Source organism: Adiantum capillus-veneris, chromosome 27 (genome assembly GCF_014529385.1).
Source record: "Adiantum capillus-veneris isolate H3 chromosome 27, ASM1452938v2, whole genome shotgun sequence".
NCBI lineage: Eukaryota > Viridiplantae > Streptophyta > Polypodiopsida > Polypodiales > Pteridaceae > Adiantum > Adiantum capillus-veneris.
This window is the reverse complement of record NC_140957.1, coordinates 23971752-23991512: the sequence shown is the minus strand read 5'-3', so window position 1 is coordinate 23991512 and position 19761 is coordinate 23971752. Positions and strand designations below refer to the sequence as shown.

Here is a 19761-nt window from a genome sequence, read left to right as displayed (position 1 = left end):
CTCCTTGAGCAGGAACAGGGGTAGCTAGCTGCTACTCCAAAGCAGGCACCGATGAGGGTCATAACCTCACCGTACAGGTGCAAATATAGCGCTGTGTATGCGTAGAAAATTGACTGTTTTTCAGCCATATGGACGCCAACCTTTGGGAATCGTTCCCCATTGGCAGAGAACAGTTCAGGGACTGTTTAGGGCAGGAAACAGGGCAAAAACCAGTAAATACAACCTGAATTTATTGTTTTTGGGCAGGAATCAGAGGGTATATGTCAGTAGAAGTGAGTTCTATTAGGGGAATTGGTTTCGCGCAAGTCTTGGGGCTGTTATGTTGCCAAAATTTGGCAAAAAACAGATGGTATCTAGCTAGATACAGGTGAAGGATTCCCTGGACTCTTCTTTGTAATTTATCCTCCTAAAGAATAAAGAAATACCGAAAGGGGCGCCAATTTTGGGGCGTACAGGTTGTCGGCGTCTGCTCGGAGCATTCTAGCTTTCGAGCCGTGTGTGTACTTAAGTGTTAATCCTCGTTGCAGGTTACCTTTGCAAAGTGCTCTCTGTGTGTGTCTAAAGTAAAGAATTTCGGGTGAAAGCCAACGCCTACCGCCCCACGGGCCGGTTTCATGGTTCCATTGCCGGGACATCAATCACTTTTTCCTCTAAGAGTGAGCCTTGGTTGTTTTGGGTAAAGACACAGAGTACAGGAACGCGGGATTTCACTATGGCCGACAAAGGAAAGGGCATTATGGAAGAGGGTTCCTCTTCAAGGGACATGTAGGAGATTCCTATGGTCTTTGAGATTGACGAGAGTTCACGGCCACGTCAGTCTGTACCTCCTGTCAATGTGAATGTCTCTCCAGTAGTACAGGGCTTTATGACTGGGCAACTTGAGGATGATGCGTTCAAGACTTAGTTAGTTGCCGCGGTGAATGTCTTTCGCAGCTGGTGCAGAATCCAAGGTTTATGGAGTTCTTGCAAGTGCCACCAGTGCAACAGCAAAATAGGCAACCTACACCGCGTACGGAGCTTGTTGAGGCTCAAACCCAAGTACTTAATGTGACTCAGCAGGAAAGGGAACACTCGCATGTTGTGGAGTTAGGGGCTTCAAAACAGGTTCCTCCCGTGCTTGAACAGGTGGCTAGGACGCCTATTCCACAGGTTATGCCAATTCAGCCCGCCACCTTTCAGAGCCAGCATGTTGTCTTGAATGGACAGGGAACTGGATACCAAGCTATGCACCCAGTTTTTCCACCACCCACGGTACATCCTGGGTATTTCGGGGGTGGATCAGTGTTCCAAAGTATGGCTGGTTATGCGCCTGGAAGTCAGCCGTACATGCCAGGAACAGTGTTTGGGGGTATGCAAGGCATCATGCCAAACCCCATGTATGGAAGTATTGGCATGCAGCAAGGTTTTCAGTGCAACTAGGGCCAATTTGGGGTGCCACAGAGTCATTTTGGTATGGTTGGTTTTTCTGGACAGCAGCCAGATATTGCACCTTTGAAGCAGAATGTGAATGGCCAAGATGTGCCGATCATGCCTACTACAGTGCCCATGTTGCAGACCATTCCTTATGACAACTTGGGGACACTGGAGAAGCCAAAAGCCTACAAAGAAGGTGGTGCAGCTGTAAAGTTCAGTACCTTCATTGGCTTCGAGGATAAGACAAAGGCTCTCACTTTCCTCCGACAGTTTGATACAGCTTATGCAGGAGGGAATATCACAGAGGCCTCTAAGGTCAGGAAAGCTGTCACTTTCTTAAAGGACAATGCGCTTACATGGTGGACGACATTGTTAATGCAAGGACAGGCACCTGCCACTTGGGTTTACTTCAAGCAAATGTTTGCATCTGCTTGGCTGTCAAATGAATTTGAAGCCGACGTCATGTGATATTGGCACCAACTTACTTCAGCTTCGTGCAAGAGCTTGTTAGAGTACAATAGGAGGTTTTGTAAAGCGTTACTCTCAGTGACCTCCTACAGATTTGTGCCATTGACAGAGCAGATAGAGAAGTACTGTCGTGGACTGCCTAAAGGGCTTTGTGATTACTGTACAAAGAACAGATAGGCTACCCTCACTCAGCTTATGGAAGTTGCGAACACTGGTCTTGCCTTGTTGAAAGGAGAGGACAGTGGGTTTCCGAGCAACGACAAAGGAGGGCAGCAAAAGAAAAATTCAGCGAAGAAGCCCTTTGTGAAAACGGCTCCTGATGCGTCACAGGGGTCAGAAAAGGTCACCAAAGACAAGGATTCAGCCGGGACTTCCGGAGCGCAGGCAACGAAACAAAAAAGGAAGCCTTTTGTGCGCAAGTCGCTCGAGAAAAAAAAGGTCCTAATGGCTGAAAACAAATGCTTTATATGCGAGCAGCCTGGTCACTTTGCTACCAATTGTCCACAAAGGAAAAGACCAGCTGACTTAGAGGATAAAGAGGACCAGAAAGGCAAGAAGCCTAAACCCACGGTAGGTTTAGTGCCAGACATGGTGGGTGACAGACCCAGTATAGATGCCAGTGAGTTATGCAGGGCATGGGGTAAAGTTAGGGATTAAAAGACACTCATCTTCTTTGATCCAGGTGCCAAAGCCAACTTTATCTCACTAGAGTTAGCTATGAAGTGGGCATCAGAGCTGAAGAGATGGGGTACACAGTAGAGGCAGGGTTGGCATGTCCTGGCCACTCAAAGTGTGCTACTCCCATTATTGGAAAGCTGCGTCTGCATATCTAGTCATATGTGGACACAGAAGAGTTCTACATCATGCCGTTGGAAGGATGTGATGCCTTGTTGGGGATCCCATGGATGTTCTGAGTGCATGGAGTCTTGGATGTCTACAACAAAAAGATCACTGTACAGCATAGGGACAAAACTCACATCTTGAATGTAAAGCTAAAAGGAGAGTCAGTCCCTATTGTATCTGATTCTGCTATCACTTCTGTAATAAAGAATCATCTTTCTTTGTACTTGATTTTTGCATGTGATGTCTCACATAGCGATCGGTCAAATTTATCTGTGTTAGATAATGAAAGGTCAGCATTTTTGCAAAAGTTTAGTGACTGTTTTTCTGATTCATTATCGTCACAATTGCCGCCAGAGAGACCTGAGGACCATCGGATAGATTTGGTGCCAGGGTGTAGCCCACCAAATAGACCTCCCTACAAGATTAGTGCGGCGCAGCAGAAAGAGATTGAGGAGTTATTAGAGAAGGGCTTGATTCAGTTTAGTTCTTCATCCTTTTGCTCCCTAGTGCTCCTAGTAGAGAAGAAGGATGGCTCATGGCGCATGTGTATTGACTACTGTGCGTTGAATAAGAATACCATCAAGAATAGGTTTCCTATTTCTAGAATTGATGATATTCTCGATCATTTAGAGGGTGCTGTAATTTTCAGCAAGATAGACTTTAAGAGTGGGTACCATCAGATTCGTATAAGGCTAGAGGATGTGCACAAAATTGCGTTTAGAACGACATTTGATCTTTATGAGTTTCTAGTGATGCGTTTGGGCTAACAAATGCTCCTGCCACGTTCAACAGAATGATGGACCGGATTTTCCGCTCGCATCAACAGTTTGTTGGGACGTTCTTCGATGACATGATAGTCTATTCGAAGAATGAAGAGTAGTATAGGCGTCACTTGACCATTGTGTTCGAAGAGTTGCGCAGTCACAGGTTACTTGTCAATACTAAGAAAAGTGAATTCTTCCTCGAAGAGATCCTCTTTCTGGGCCACATAGTCTCAAAGGATGGTGTCAGAATGGATCTCGCAAAGGTCGAAGCTATTAAGACATCGCCAGACTTGAAGACTGTGCACGATGTCAGAAGCTTCTTGGGATTGTGTTCCTACTATAGAAGGTTTATCGGAAATTTTGCAGAGATAGCATTGCCTCTTCACGCTTTACAAAAGAAAGAGGTCACTTTCAGATGGACCCAAAAAGAGATTTCAGCTTTTAATCTCTTAAAGGAAAAGTTGACTTTAGATCCAGTAATTGTTTTGCCATATCTTAGGAAGTCATTTGTGGTCCAATGTGACGCGTGTGGCAGTAGCATCGGAGCAGTGCTAATGCAAGATGGACGGGTAGTAGCTTATGAAAGCCGAATTTTTAGGGGCCAGAGAGGACTATGCAAGTCTATGAGAAAGAGCTCTTGGCCGTGATTCATGCGCTTTCTAGCTGGAAGCACTACCTCTTATGTAAGATGCAGCGGAAAGAATGTTTGAACTTTACTCAAGATGAGTGCTCCGAACTGTGCTCAAGGTTCCTTTTGTTCTTATGGTAGGGAGAGCCTTCCGTTCTTAATGAGAGAGTGCAATGATCACAAACAAAGTGAATGGACACTATGCGTGGAAGTGTATTAGACTGAGAGATAGAGAGAGAAGAGAAATACGACACCAGAGAAGTTGTAAAACCCTCCTCCGAAGGCCCCACTCTCGTCGGCGAGAGTGGTCTACTATTGATTGCACAAACTGGTACAAACTGAATGCATGTGACTGATGCAAGTCTAGGCTAGATCGATGACTACGACGGAGATGGCGAGACCGATTTAAGGGCTGAAATCTGCTACTCTTTATCTGTTGTCCAAAAACGCTCAAGGTTGAAATCTGTCGCAAATCAAAAACACTGAATTGGGGCTGATTTCTGATGCTGAAAAACGCTGATTTGGAAGCTGAAACTGCAGGTCTTTAGGGCTGAAAACTGATGGTCTTCATCTGCTGAAAATTGCAGGTCTTAGGGCTGAAAATTGCCATGCACGAGGGAGGGCGATCTGGCTCCAAAAACACTAGGGCTGCAATTCTGGAAAACGCTAGGTGAGGGGATCTCCCGGCGATGAAACTCTTGCTGAAAACGCTATGCTGAGGCTGATGATGGTGATGAGCATATGATGCGAAACGCTAGGGAAGGGAGTCTTTTGCTTGGAGGAGAAACCACCAAGGGGTTCTTGCTTGAGAAGTTGCTTGTTGAGCGGTGGAGCTCCTGCTGCCTCTTTTGCCCATTAGTGCAAGTCTAGGTTTGCTTATATACAAATTTACTCAATTTGCCCTACCTACTTTCCAACAAAAGTCACTTAAAAATAATAAGTGAAAAATGTCAAAAATAGGTAAAATAGGCTAAATGCACTGGAAAATTCCCCTGAAGGATTCGGATGGGAATGCTTATGATCATGCTGTGTGCAAGCAGAGGATATGCATCTACACTAAGTGTCTGGATATGCACGGTCTGCGAACAGACTCACAAAAGTGCCAGATCACTTTCTATTCTAGACTGACTTGACGGAACTGAATCCTGGTCATGCTGTAGCTTGTCCACGGACACATAGGGTTGAATGTGTCACGTGACATCTTAGGTGCTGATTTTGTTGTCCAAACAGATCATGAGACCTTGCGATACTTCTTGACACAATCAAAGTCATCCAAAAAGCATATGCGATGGGCAAACATTCTTTCTATGTTCCACTTCCAGATTATGCATGTGGAAGGCAAGAAGAATGTTGTGGCTAGTACTGGTACCGAACTGTATGGCGTCGAGGGAGATCGCCAATAGCATCCGGAATCCTGGAAGGGACTCTTTGCCGGCCCACTCTGATGTGTGGGTTGTGCAGTACTTGAACTTCATAAAGGTCTGCAACGCTTGCTTCTTTGGGCCGCGTCGAAAGCGACACAAAGTCTTGTGTGGCTTCTTCAATGCTTCAACTTCGTCGAGAGTCATGCTTCTTTCTTCTTCAAGAATCTCCATGGCTGAAAATTCCTGAAACCATTTTCAACACAAAACCATGAACATACCTATTCCATGTAAAGTGAGTGGAAAAAATCTTGTCTTCCTAAAAGACTGCGCATGCAATGTAGATGAACAAATCGACGGAATGCCAAACCGTTCACCACACACACGCAAACAATGAGATCGAATCTTTTTCTTATGATCTAGAGCAATCAACTGTGGCAATTCACAACGGAAATGCCCATGCTTGGTGCTCATACTTTCATGTGCTCTTTCTTCAACTGTGTCATGCCAAGGAAGAGACATGGAATGTGACTTCCTTACATACATACTTTTCAGCTTTTCATGAACAATCCGCATACATACGTGCTCATTCATGAGTGAAACGTGCTCAACGTACAATATGTCATGCCTAGTAAAAGGGATCACATAAAGATGCTGATTAAAATATAGGAAACGATCACAAATGAAACACTCGAACAATGCGTGTGTATCAATCATGCGAACACATAATAATTCTTGTGAGGGTTCTTTGGACCTAAGCTCAAGAGCCAAGATCAGTTCTTCCTGAAGAGGTTCTAGTGACCTAGGCTCGAGAGCCAAGATGGATCCTTCGTGACTGATCGAATCTGCAATGAGGTTAGCTTCACTAGAGAAAGTATCAACTAACACATCATCCTTGTGAACAATCACATCATCTTCATGCAACTCATCATGCTTGTGAGAAATCACATCTTGATCATGCAAATCATCATACTCATCATTAACATCCAAATCATCATGCTTCTCATAATCATGCAAATCCTGTGTGTCATGCTTTGGAGAAGATGAGACTGAGAGAGTCTCCTTTTCATGAATCCGTTCAATCTTCGCCTACACATTAGCAATGAGAGAGGGAGAATGAACAACTTCCTCTCCACGAATGACAATGGGAGAGTCACTTTTGGCATTGAGAGTGAAAGTGTTAGCCTCCCAATCAATGAGAGGGTTAAGCTCATGAAACCATCGAATGCCCAAAATCATATCACATCCTGAGAGAGGAGAGACAAAAAATCTTCTACGGAAAACAGTTTGTTGAATTGTAAACAGCACACCAAGACACTCTTGCGTGATGAGGGTCCATATCGGGAACAAAGTCAGAGACCTCGAGAGGGGATTTCTGACTAACCTCTAGGCGGGCTCTCTCAACAAGAGAGGGACTGATCACATCATGCATACTACTTGGGTCAAACAATATGACAAAACGTTGCCCCATCATATGACCATAACATTTAATGAGCGAATCATGAAGGGGAGGGTCAGGAGAAACTTGGGACACACTTGTGTTATCAGTAATTGCATTGACAGAGGAAGTGGGTTCTGTGGATTCTTTAGATTCATTCGATTCAAGCTTAGGACATGCTCTTTTTATGTGACCCTTAATGTGACAATGAAAACAACGACCTTCCTTAGAATAAGTGCTTTGCTCTTCCGACGTGATGTATCCTCTTACAATTCCTTGTGCTACCTTTTCATCTGGAGTGAGTTTAGGTTTAGCAATTGTGTTAGTCTTACCCTTAGGTTCATTGGAAGAATTCTTTTCTGAGAGACTGTTGGAAGATTGGTTAGAAGAGTTACCGTTCTCACCATTCTTACCGTTCTTACCGTTTTGAGGGTTCTGAGAAGTCTGCGAGGTACTTGTGGAAGTCTTGTTCTCCTTAGGCTTTCCCTTGGTGTGCTTCATCTCCTATGCGAGAGCAATCGCTACCGCCTTGTTGAGATCGATTGGGTCGAAGACTTCTACATCAAACTTGATATAGTCGTCTAACCCAAAAAGGAATGTCTCTTTGCCTTCATCATCCGACTTGCGTAATTGGGTACCTAGCTGCAAAACACGATTAGAGAAAGACATAACCGGCATACCATTTTGCCTGAGAGCGCGCCAATCGTCCTTCAATCGTGCGAGGTACTGAGATCGCATAAACCGCGCCTTGAGCTTGTCTTGGAAATCAACCCAATTGAAGGAAAGGGGAGTGAATTCGTCGGCTTCCTCTAGGTGTGCGGCTAATTGTGCCTCTTGCCATGCGTGGTACCAATTGATGGCATCACCGGCAAGGTACGTGACTGCCGTCAAAACTTTGCTATTTCCTGTCTTCTTAGTTGTCGCAAAATAAGCATTAAATTGATGCAACCAAGAATGAATAACCGTAACATCCATCTACTTACTGAAAGTCAACTTTTCTGTGACTGGATTGTTGGAATCCGCATCGTGGCTTGCGCCACTTGAGGAACTCCCACGATCTTTGGCTGGTTCGGACTTCGAAGCGAGTACTTGTCGAACCAATTCTTGTGTGCGGAGTTCTGTTTGAGCCTCACGCTCGACCTCCAAGGCCGCTTGTCTTGCTTCAGCTTCTTCCTGTCTTTTGCTTTTCTTCTCGTTTATCGCGCTCGCGTTCCAAGGCAATGCGAGTCGCTTCTTGTTATATGGCAATTATTTCGTTTCTTTCTTCGCACTCGCGGTCCTTGGCTTCCTGTCATTCTGCTTTTCTTTCTAGTTGTGCCAACGCAACTCGATTCGTTTCTTGTTGTTGTGCCATCATCTCCATCATCGACTCGATCATCGCCTCCATGGAAGTTGGTATAACTCGTGGCGTAGATGGAGAAGGGGGAGGGTCGGAAAAATCTCTTGGTGGGGAGAACTCTTCGTCGCCTCTCTCATGCTCATGACCAGTATGCGAAGTATCCATTCCGCTACGGGTGATGACCATGCACTATGATCTTTGGTTCGTAAGTTCACGAGGAACTTGGGTTCTTGAGGGTCTTGAGGTTCTTTAGGGTTTTCTTTCGCTTGCAATCTGTGTTTGAGAAGGATCTTCTCTTCACCCGAGTTCTACTCTTCTCCGCGGGCGCACCCCTTGGCGGCCTTGCGCTCACACCAAGGTAGCTTTTTCCCACCTCACGTCGATTGGCCCGCCGCTAAGTGCACGGTCCGCTCTCAATGAGTGAAAAAAGGCACAAGGGGAGGCTGGACAAGCCCTTCTTTCTTGGGATTCCTGTCACTCTTCAAAAACACGATTAGGAATCGACATGCCCAAGCGAACTTGGGTTCGTGCGACTGCAACAAGCAAAAAAATAAAATTTCTTGTGATTCTTGTGGTTCTTTCTTTGAATGATACAGAACACTGCCAAAGCTCTGATACCAATGTAAGGTGCAGCGGAATGAATGTTTGAACTTTGCTCAAGATGAGTGCTGCGAAATGTGCTCAAGGTTCCTTTTGTTCTTATGGAAGGGAGAGCCTTCCATTCTTAATGAGAGAGTGCAATGATCACAAACAAAGTGAATGGACACTGTGTGGGCAAGTGTATGAGACTGAGAGATACAAAGAGAAGAGAAATACGACACCAGAGAAGTTGTAAAACCCTCCTCCGAAGGCCCCACTCTCGTCGGCGAGAGTGGTTTGCTATTGATTGCACAAATTGGTACAAACTGAATGCATGTGACTGATGCAAGTCTAGGTTAGATCGATGACGACGACGGAGATGGCGAGACCGATCTAAGGGCTGAAATCTGCTAAAGTCACTTAAGCATAAAGGCATATGAACAGTCACTTAAATCATTTATTAATAAGTGACTTTGACATGACATTTTTAAAAGTAGTTAGGGAAAATGGCTAAAGGACCTATAAACGAAGCCCTTTGGGCGCCAATAGGAGGCAGAGGAGCATTAGAAGAGCCTCTCAGCAGTATCAACACTTGGGCAACCATCAGTAAGCTTTTTTCTAGTAGCCATCAGCATTTTCAGCCCTATGATCGCCATTAGATTTCAGCCCCTCATTGTTTTCAGCATAGCCTCGTCACGGCTGCAGTCCTTGCCGCATTACCACCAGCGTTTTCAGATTTCATCCATCTTCATCTTCAGTGTTTCTAGTTTTCAGCCCATCGCCGTCCCCGGCGATAGCAGATTAGCCCACAACCTCGTCGTCGTCGTTGTTGTCGTCGCAGTACCAAGTATCTCCATCAATACCCATTAGCACCTTAGCAGCACCGCAACACAAGTACTCCTGCTCGTCGTCGTCGTCGTCAACGTAGTACCCCAGCATCTAGCACCCGCACCCCTTGCGTCTTGGCTTGGCTCTTGCCTCGCTCATCGTAGGGATCTTCAGGACCTCCGTGTCCTTAGCACCCAAGTACCTTCAATATCCAAAGTACCCGTTGTACCAACCACCAGCAGTACCAAAGTACCCCGCAGTACCCAGCACCTACTGCAGTACCCCTCAACAATCCTAGCCAGTACCCATCAATACCTCATCAGTATTAGCATCTCAGCATTTAGCATCATTGTATCAGCATTGTGCAAGAAATAAAGCAAGTACTTGCTCGGGCAACAGAGCAAGGGGGCCCTTGAGGGTGGTTGGGACCCGACGTGCGGTGTCGTCTCTCTTTGCGTCTCTCTTGTTCATTTTGTTAAGTTCATTCCTTTTGCAAGTGAAGTAAAGTAACCTTGTGTTTGCGTGCGGAGTACTAGATCCAAGCCAAATCCTTAAACACTTCCTCTACACCGCACACTCGTTCCTAGGCCGGGGGCGGGGGAAATGAGTAGGAAGGATCTCGCAGCTACATGGACCGCCTAGGTCTGCAATGATGAATTGTTCCATGGTACCTGCCCTCAAGCGACACCTCCTGGTTGGATCTAGTGTCCTATGTCATACATGATAGCACAAATATCACATGTGCACCCTCTCGGAGTGACCTCTCAACTCTCCACCAACTCTCTCATTGTTGGTGGTTGTGCTCCAAACAAAGGTGACTGACCACAGTGGTTGTCTTTTCATTGACTACTACCTTAACATGTGACATCCATCCTGACTATGTCCACGTAGACTAGATCTCTTCTGCTATCGCTTGATGCAGCAGCCCACCTTGCATACAAGTCTTATGTAATGTGCAGCGGAAGTGATTCATGGTGAATGCTCAGGATGAGTGCTCAGTGCATACTCGAAGGTTCCTTTTACTTCATGAGAGATGTGCAAAGACTATAGAGAAGAGACAATGATATTGTGAGTGAAGGCTCTGTGAGTGAAAGAGAGAGAGAGGAGACTAACATCAAACGGGGTCCCAAACTCCCTTTTTAAGGGCCCTGAGGTATTTGCCTTAGATTGTACAAATGCTGACAGAATGGTCCTAGATGCTGAGATGATGATGGGATCTTGCTGTAGATGCTTGGATTTGCAAAGGTAAGGGCTGAAAATGCAAAACACTAGGGATGATGGATGGGATCCGTGAATGCGACAAGGCTATGGGCTGATCTATTGTCATCGATGTCAGCAACAGGCTGAAAACTGAAAAATGCTGGCTGATCTGAGGGTTGAATTTGAAAACGCTGGCTGATTTGCTGTCTTGGGCTAAAAAATTGAAAACGCTGAGACTGATGGCCGGATTTGCCACGGTATGGCGAGGTTATAGCTGAAAACTGAAAATGCTGGTGCTGATGGTCTAATTTGGTGCAAAAATGCCAGAGATGCTGAGGTACTCTGGAGTCAGGTACTTGGTGCTTGTATTGAGAGTACCGACTTATGCTTGAAAAGTGACCCCTAGGGTCAGGGATTAAAACTGGATCAGGCAATGCCAAAAAATAAATCCACGATTTCTAGAAAATGTCGCTTATTAATAAGTTAATAAACTCACTTATAAGAGGTGCTTTGTATGCAGTTATAACCTAGGCTTGGTACTAATGCAATTGCATGGGAATACTCCCTAGTGCCTACATATAGTAGACATTGGCTATGCTCATGTGCAACTAGAGGGTATGCAACTAATTAAAGTGCTTGGACATGCACGTCCTCCGTACAGGCTCACAAGGGTGGCAGAATACTTGTTAGGCTATCCTAAGCCCTAGAAATTGGAGTTAGCTTGTCCACATGCACATAGGGTTAGATGTGCAGGTGACGTCTTATTACAAGAACTTGTACATGTTCAGCTCACCTTGTATTTGGGGCAATTGTCTACGGAGAAGTGTAGGTGTATGTTTTGATGGGATGAGCCAATTCTGCTACAGTTTGTACCCTAATCACCACACAACATTTGATAGGAAAACAAACTTACAATATTAACTTTTCGAAAATCAGAGACACTTGGATTTGAGCTCATAGCATAGAAACAATTCTTATAGCTGTCAACTTGTTAGGCTCTTTTCTTTGTACTTCGGATGTTAGTCATATAAAGAAGTCTTATGTGTGATTTTCTTTGCATGAATACACTTTTAGTAGGTGAGATGCTTAGAAGATCCAAACCTGTGTGTGAGACAAAAGGCATTATTGTGGGTTGTGGAGCTTGTTGCAACGCCACATGGTCGTTATCAATGTATCAAATTAGGTACAAATTTCTCCAATGCTAATCACCACCTACTTTAACTTAATTAAGAATGTTGACCTTTCAGCTTTTATGTGATTAAGACTCATTCTTCGTGCTATCAAGCCTTATTTTTTCGTCTTCTTATACTCATCTCTTTAATGTTCCTTCCAATTAAATGTATGATTCTTCACAAATATAGGATTGCTTAAATCACTGGCCAGAAGACTTGACGAGCAAGACATGTACATAAAGCAACAAGTTGCCCTTGCTGCAGGACATTTAGCAGGTATTCTGTGCTGTGAAATCGATTAGTTTCCTCTCAAGAGTCTTCAAAATTCTTCGTGCCAGTAAAATATATGTCGTTTTTTGTTTGAAGGTTGTTCTATGTTTGCATTTTCTGATGATATTTGAAAAGCTGATGGTCAGGAATGCAAGATGCTTGTGTTGAAATGAGTAAGCTTGGGATGATCAAGCGGTTACTAAAAATGGTAATTTTCTCCAGGTTAGAATAGATATAGTTTGTTGGAGTCTAAGTAGATTATGGAACAATGATGTCAAAAAAGCTTGTAGTTATGGGTTTCAGAAAAGCTGCTTTCAAATATGTTTCGTGGTGGTAGAATTTAGTGAATGTAATATTGTGATTCATAACATGAACAAAAATTGATTGATCGAGAATACATGACTTTGTAGCAAGCACAGGGGGACTGTTCTTACAAGTTATGCCTTAGCTTCAGGGTGTTTCCTGAGAAGTGTATGAACTAACTCAAGTGCATGTACTTTCCTAATCGTTCTTTTTGGCGTTGTGATCCAGATTGCATCAACTGATGATAGTTTGAGAGAGGCATCTTTGACTGCGGTATTAAATGCTTCTTTCAATGAGACAGGTACTGTAAGCACTGAAAGCTCTTTTCGTTTTTGAAAGTCACATTATATATTCTACAAGAACTTAAGGTTGAACTCTTTTTAATCAGTTTATTAGGGCAATTGTGCTGTCGATTCTAAGAAAAAGGGTGACAAGTCCTAACTCTGTAATAAAGTCTTTTTCTGGGTTTGCCTTTTCTCTTCCTGGTTTGACCATGTGAAAAATAAGAGGGTAAGCCAATGGGCAGTCGCTAATCAAAATTTAATCATGTTTTGGTTTCTGCATTTGACATGCGTTACCTGGGGCAAAATTGGCAAGCCCTTATGATTATTTGACACCTCAATTATCGGGTGGGATCAATAATTCAATTAGGTGACGTGGGTAGGATCAGATCTTCACCATCGGATCCGGGATTAAACTGCAAGAGAATGCCGAGTGATCCAGTGCAAAGTGAAACCCCAAGTGATTCCCGGTTAAAGTGCAAATGATCTTAACGTCAACCCCAACTAAACTGCGTGCCCCTTGTTTTCTCAAGTAAACTTTGAGTGAACCCTAGGATCTCCGTACAAACTGCATGTAATCCACCTGTAAACTCAATGTGAACTCTGGCTATATGATTGTTAGTTCTCATGTGTATTGTGAGTGGCACATGACAGCTTAATGGTAGGGCATTCAGCCCATGAGTGTGGCATGGTGGATTCAAGTTGTGATGGATGCAATCCAGCCACTTTTTGTATGATTACTTAACGCAGTCAATGGCCCATATCGTCCGGAGATTGCAGGCCAATGATCCTCCTCAAAAGGGGGGTGTCAATTAATCCTGTGGAGGCCAATACCTTCTGGATCTCCTATCAGGTTCATATCATGGGATATTTTGTTTAAACTGGCAGCCGGCTAGTCTTCTCGGTAGGTCCTTCCAACCAACATGAACTAGTTCAATGTCTTGGTTATAAAGCATAGGGTCTATTTCAGCTCCACTGGCTCTCTTAAAGTCAGGATTCAGAGAGTTGTATTGGTTGAATGAGGGTCTCCTGTTTTTTCATTTGCTCATCCAAAAGGTGTGGTGCTAGTTATGCCTCTAGTGCCAACTAAGGTGGTGGTAACACGAGGCTCAGTTATCAGTTATTTGGGTGGATAACTGAGCCCCCTTTGTGGTCACACGGAGATTATTGAGCCTGCTCCATTCTACTAGGCATGTCCTTTTGTAGCTATGCCAAAATCGGCATTGTTGCAAAAGGGAACTGGTTGAGGGGGCCCAAATGGATCCCAATGAGCAAGCCGAGAAGAATTTTCTAAAGGTACTTCGATGACAAAGTGTCTGCAATCCTCGAGCAAGGGACTCACTAGTCGACCTTGCGGATGCGGCGGTTGATAGCTCCAAGGAAAACTATCCTTTTTCAGTATTAGAGTCAAACTATGGTCGTTGCTCTGTGATTGTAACCTTGCTTGTGTATGAAGAGAATACTTCTGTCTCTTTTCTCTGATGAAAGAGAATTGTAATCCTGTCAGAACCGAAGCTGAGGGCTCTAGCTCTAGTGAAATGAAGCGTGAAAAGCAAGGTAGGGTCTCCGGGGAAGCATGAGTTTCAAGAGATTTCTTAAAATTTCATGGACAACATGGAGAAGACGACGCAACAACCCATTTAACAACAAAAGCAACAAATTGCGGAAATGTTTTGCATGCAACCTAAATCTTCGTTGTTTTCTTCAGTTCTCGTACCAGGTTTCAACTTTTCTTCACCTCCCCGTAGAGAGGTGGTCTCTGTTAAATTCTCCGCGAGAACCCATGTGTGTTGTAGAAGGGATCGGATCCTCCGTAGAAGAAGAATCTTTCTGAGCTCTGATACTACTGTTACAGGCTTGGACACTCCAAGAGAGAAATCAATAGCAACACACGAAAAAAAACTGCAAAAGCATTGAACTTTAAAAGAGAGGGAGAAGGAGAGTTGACACGGCACGACGGACTTCCGAGCCTAGACACACTGGCCCCAAAGATTGGCACCCCTTCCGGTATTTCTTTATTATTATGATTGTGAAGTACAACTCCCCGAGGGTCCAACTATCTCCAAGACTCCGCGTCTAGATGCTCTTAGAGAGTGACCCAAGAGGCACTTACAAACAGTACAAGGGATGCTTAAAAGCAGAGCCCCAAAGGCACTTAAGCCAAAAGCACTTCAACCTAAAGCATATGCTCCCAAAATTCCACGCATACAAACAACAAAATCTGCCAGCACAAATTACAGAAATTGGTACAGCTTGCCACATACGGCAGCATTCAACGCGATTTACGAGATTCCTCCAGAGATCAAGCTTTTTTGGTTTTTAGGGTTTTAGGCCCCTTGGCTGGTGCTTCACAAGTTCTTTAAGTTATTGGGTTCAGTTTCTCTTGTCCATTTGGTCATTACTCTTCCAATTTGGGCATGCCACTTCATCACTTTGTGACATAGGCCGCTCTAATTGACATCAAAAGACTTCTCTTTATTTCTTGTTCTTTCTTTCTCTCTCTTTTCATGTTGGAAAGAACTCACCATCAACTCAAAGGAATCATCAGTAGTGCAAAGGAACATAAGGACTGGGATTGTTTGAGTACTAGATCTTATCAATTCTCTCTCTGCTGCACTAGCATGTACAAGCATCAATGGACAAAACTAGGAACATGGTTGCGATTGTGTGAGTGATAGATCTTATCAATTGTTTGAGTATTAGATCTTATCAATTCTCTCTCTGCTGCACTGACATGTACAAGCATTAATGGACAAAACTAGGAAGGAATCGTCATGGAGGTGCATGCACCCATCCAGGCTAACCATTCCTCCCCTTCCCCAAAATAGACATGCAAGCAGTTTTAGAGACTTCAAAACTTCACCACAGAGTGGATCACCGCCATGGAAAGCACCCCTCCCCATATTTTCAATATGACAATTTTATTGTGATCTTATCCCTCCTATGAGTCAGCAGAGTTGTTCCAGAAGTTTCCTGTATCTTCTTTCCTTTCATGGCAAGATACCCGGAGTGGAAGGTGACCCTTAAGTATGCTTGATCTGTCCTGTAGGTCGATTTTGGTCTCAAGAGGATGTTACTTTAGTCTTTCCTCTTTTTCTCTCTCAAGTAGTCACACTCCGTCCTTTGCTAAATGTGCAGATTGTTTGTCCAAACCTTACACTGAATGCACCGATAGCTGCTGGATTCCTATCTAAATACTAGCGTGATCTTGCATATTCATGTGCATTTAATGTATGTCTATATAACATACATTACTCTCATTGATTTGTTGTATTCCAACTCTTCTATAACGATTTCACTTAAAATTAAAGATGTGTAATTCACCAATAGGCCTAAAATTTCCCTTGTTGCTTTCCATTTTGATAGTAAGGCTTGAATTGGTCCATGCGGAACCCACTATACCTTTTATTATGAAGATTGCTAAAGACATTCTCTGTGAGAGATGTGCGACATTGTGTCTGCAAATCCTTCAAAGGTGTCTTGCTGGCGGGACGGATAAGGTTGCAATAACCAGGCTGTTGTCAGTAGAAGCAATTCCACATCTCATGGCTCTTCTAAAAACTTCAAATGAGGAGCTGCAGGCAGCCTCTATGCGTTTACTTGGCCTATTAAGGTATAAACAATGCAAGAAACATGTCTTGATAACGTAAAAGAAAAGGTATTAAGGTCTGAAGGATTCAAGCCATATCTCTTGAATAGTGTTAACAAAAAGGCCTTCCAATGGTTGGAAGGCATTCATTGGAGCCAATTGTTTACTTTTATGTGTCTTTCCATTTGTGAACACAAAGATGCATATTTTAGGTCCTTATGATTATTAGAATGTGCCTTAGATAATTTATTACATTTGTAGTCCAGGGTTATGCCCATGGATACACGGCCAATGAGTGTGTGTTTTCATGCTTGTACACATCTGCTAGAAGACGGAGAATCGAAGGACTGACCAAGGTGGGCAAGTTGGTCCATGACCAGGCATAAGAGGCGAGGGGTACGAATGTCCCCCCGAGCTTGGCCTTGGGCATTCGTACCCCTCGCCTCGTATGCGTGGTCATGGACCAACTCGACCACCTTGGTCAGTCCTTAAATTCTCCGTTTTCTAACAACATCCTTGCTGTTAGTTTCATTGAGCTCCAATTAGCTCCTCTTTCATTCCTTGAAGTTTATCAAGTGTTGTTTCATTTAAGCATTTCTAATTTCTATGATGTTTTGCAGAATTGCATATTTCCTCATTGGGAGAACTTAGTCTTTAAAAGACGTCAATACAATTTATCTTTCTATTAACAGTTATTTAAGAGGAAGGTAAATAAAATTTGGAAGGTTGTAATTTAATTTCAGCATGCATAGTGATGGAAAATGTCAAGCACAAAAAGTCCTTGGAGTGGAGGCTTTATTACAATTTCTCCACAAAGAGAATGTGGAACTTCAAACGGCAGCAACATCAGCACTTATGAGGTATCAGTTACGCTCTAGGGCATGCTCACTGGATTTGGCAGAATAATTTATCATTTTTTTCTTCAAAGAAGCCAATTATCCCATTGAGTCTAACTTTTGGATCGTGCTCTTAGTTTGACAGTGAACGTCGAGGCTAAAAAAGACTTTATTGATGGGAATGGAGTACCAGCAATAGTGCCTTTCATCGATTGCAGCTCAAAGATCCTTTCTTTCAACACGTTCCAGGCATGGAAACATCTAGCATTTGTACATTGTGCAATCTAATTGTTGCTCACTTGTACTGATGTTTTTGGAATGTTAAAAGATGCGGCAGAGGAGATGGGAGAAAGGCAGGGGTACAAATTCTTTTTGTGCCTTTGTTGGCTTTATAAAACAAGGCCGACACTAACGCGCAAACGGTGGCACTGCCTGTTGAGAGAGAGAGAGAGAGAGAGAGAGAGAGAGAGAGAGAGAGAGAGAGAGAGAGAGAGAGAGAGAGAAATGAAACGAAACGAAACGAAATGATATATTAACGTCTTCAAAAGGTCAAAATGACATATGAGACCAAGCCGTTACAACATAGTGAATCTGATACCATGTCCGGAATAAAAAAGAACTGAAACAAAATACAATATGTAGTACAATGAAAGAAGGGGGGAAGATATGGTGGAGATCCATCCTCATCTGCACTCTGGACGTCGAGAGAGTATGGCTTGAATCCTCTGTTGTAGTCTTCGTCGATGTTGTGTAGCTCCTCTCCTCAATCGCGGTCGTCTAGATCTCCCTAGCTCCAATGCTTGGTCTATGAGAATGCGAGTAGCGGTAGTATGAGTGCAAGCAGAGCTCTGCAATGGTGTCTGCTCCTTTGGGGGTCCAATATCTCGTGTAAAAAAATTTGTAATTTGTCTCTGGGACCGTCTCTCTCCAGCTCTCCTCAGTAAAGTGTCTCTGTGCCTGTGTAACTCAAGTAGAGAGAGAGAGAGAGAGAGAGAGAGAGAGAGAGAGAGAGAGAGAGAGAGAGAGATGAAAATGTCTTCAAAAGGCCAAATTGACCTATGAGGCCAGAAAGTTACAATGTGGTGGATCTGATACAAAGTCAGAGTAACAAGATGACAAAATGAGAGAGAGAGAGAGAGAGAGAGAGAGAGAGAGCTCTTGACTGCTCTAGTCTAAGAAAGCCTAAAAAATGTGTGCACAATTTGATAGGCACCACGCCTATATCACTACCTGCAAGCAGGCAGTGCCAACAAGCCTTAGAGAGGAAGAGAGTTAGGCATATATTTGATATTTTTATTATTTCCTATATTGAATGGCCACCTTTTCATGTGAAGCATTGAAATCTTCTTTTGCTTTTAGTTTTTCAAAAGGTCCCTTCATTTCATATGTTTACATTACTTGACTTCCTTTTCATTTTATTGTTTACAAATGCCAATGGGAACCTTCATCATCTTGTTTAGTTATGAACGGAAATGCCCACATTGGCTTCTTTTACATATTGTTTTAAAATGCCTTCCCGAAGCGTCACCTTGTTTCATATTTGTTGACAGTTGGCTACAAACATTGCTGAAAACCCAGTTGGAAGATTGCAACTTCAAAATCAGATCCGAAAGGTCCAGAGCCTTATGGACACACCTCACTCCGAGATTCAGAAGAAATTTGCGGAAACGACATTGCAACAGCTTAGGTTTAAGCACAGACCTTTCACTGAAGTGGCCCAAAAGCACAAGTAGTTGGGAACTAGTCCTGTATACCTTTTCCGGATCTCTTATTTTGTGTGCTCAAATTATCAGGAAAAATGTATCTCAGCTTACAATCACGCCGCAACAGGAAAAGGACTTATTCCACCTAGAATTTAAGGAAAAAAAATGTGGCAGAATAGATCAAATTTCTAAATTTTTCCTCTTTAAAGAAGTACAGATAGGAATTATGTATGCTTAGGAAAATGATTTTTCCTGAATAATGATGGCAAGCCTTGAACCACCCTATGATGATGTGAAGAAGTTTAATGGAAAGCTCAGCCAGTCTAGAATGTTTTAGTGACCGATATGTAGAGGTCCCTTAAGCTGAAGTATGTAAACCTATTGTTAGTAGTCGTTATTTAGAATGATGGTTGCTAGTAATTGAACAAAAAGTAGCTTCATTGTGTCTATTTAATTGCCTCTGTGGTTTTTCTCAGCTTCAGGTAAAAGCTTGCAATCATTCATGATCAGCACTGTGCCGATCTCACACATTTAGATTGTGATACTTGTTATCATAATGTCAATGTGTTGTGGACTCAAGAATGCAGGGGTGTGTGTGTGTGTGTGTGTGAGTGAGAGAGAGAGAGAGAGAGAGAGAGAGAGAGAGAACTCTCTAATGTCCCAAGAAAAAGGACCCATAAGACACTAAGAATAAGATTATGTGGTATGATCTCAAAGTGTAATACCAAAGGCTAAGGTAAAGTTTT

At 43.4% G+C, this 19761-nt stretch overlaps 1 protein-coding gene across 2 annotated transcripts in view; it reads left to right on the top strand.

The window, feature by feature from the left end:
- The window catches only part of LOC147421646 (radial spoke protein 14-like), a 63211-nt gene extending 43755 nt beyond the window's left edge, over window positions 1–19456 (top strand). Inside the window, exons 3-10 of one of the 2 annotated variants that reach the window (XM_086502776.1) lie at window positions 11939–12044; window positions 12223–12309; window positions 12450–12511; window positions 12835–12907; window positions 16254–16500; window positions 17220–17336; window positions 17450–17561; window positions 18863–19456. In XM_086502776.1, the coding sequence (XP_086358902.1) occupies window positions 11939–12044; window positions 12223–12309; window positions 12450–12511; window positions 12835–12907; window positions 16254–16500; window positions 17220–17336; window positions 17450–17561; window positions 18863–19045 (987 nt within the window). In that variant the 3' untranslated portion in view covers window positions 19046–19456. The remainder of the gene's footprint in view (window positions 1–11938; window positions 12045–12222; window positions 12310–12449; window positions 12512–12834; window positions 12908–16253; window positions 16501–17219; window positions 17337–17449; window positions 17562–18862) is intronic. The other variant, XM_086502777.1, reaches the window with a different exon arrangement.
- The last annotated feature ends 305 nt before the right edge of the window (window positions 19457–19761 follow it).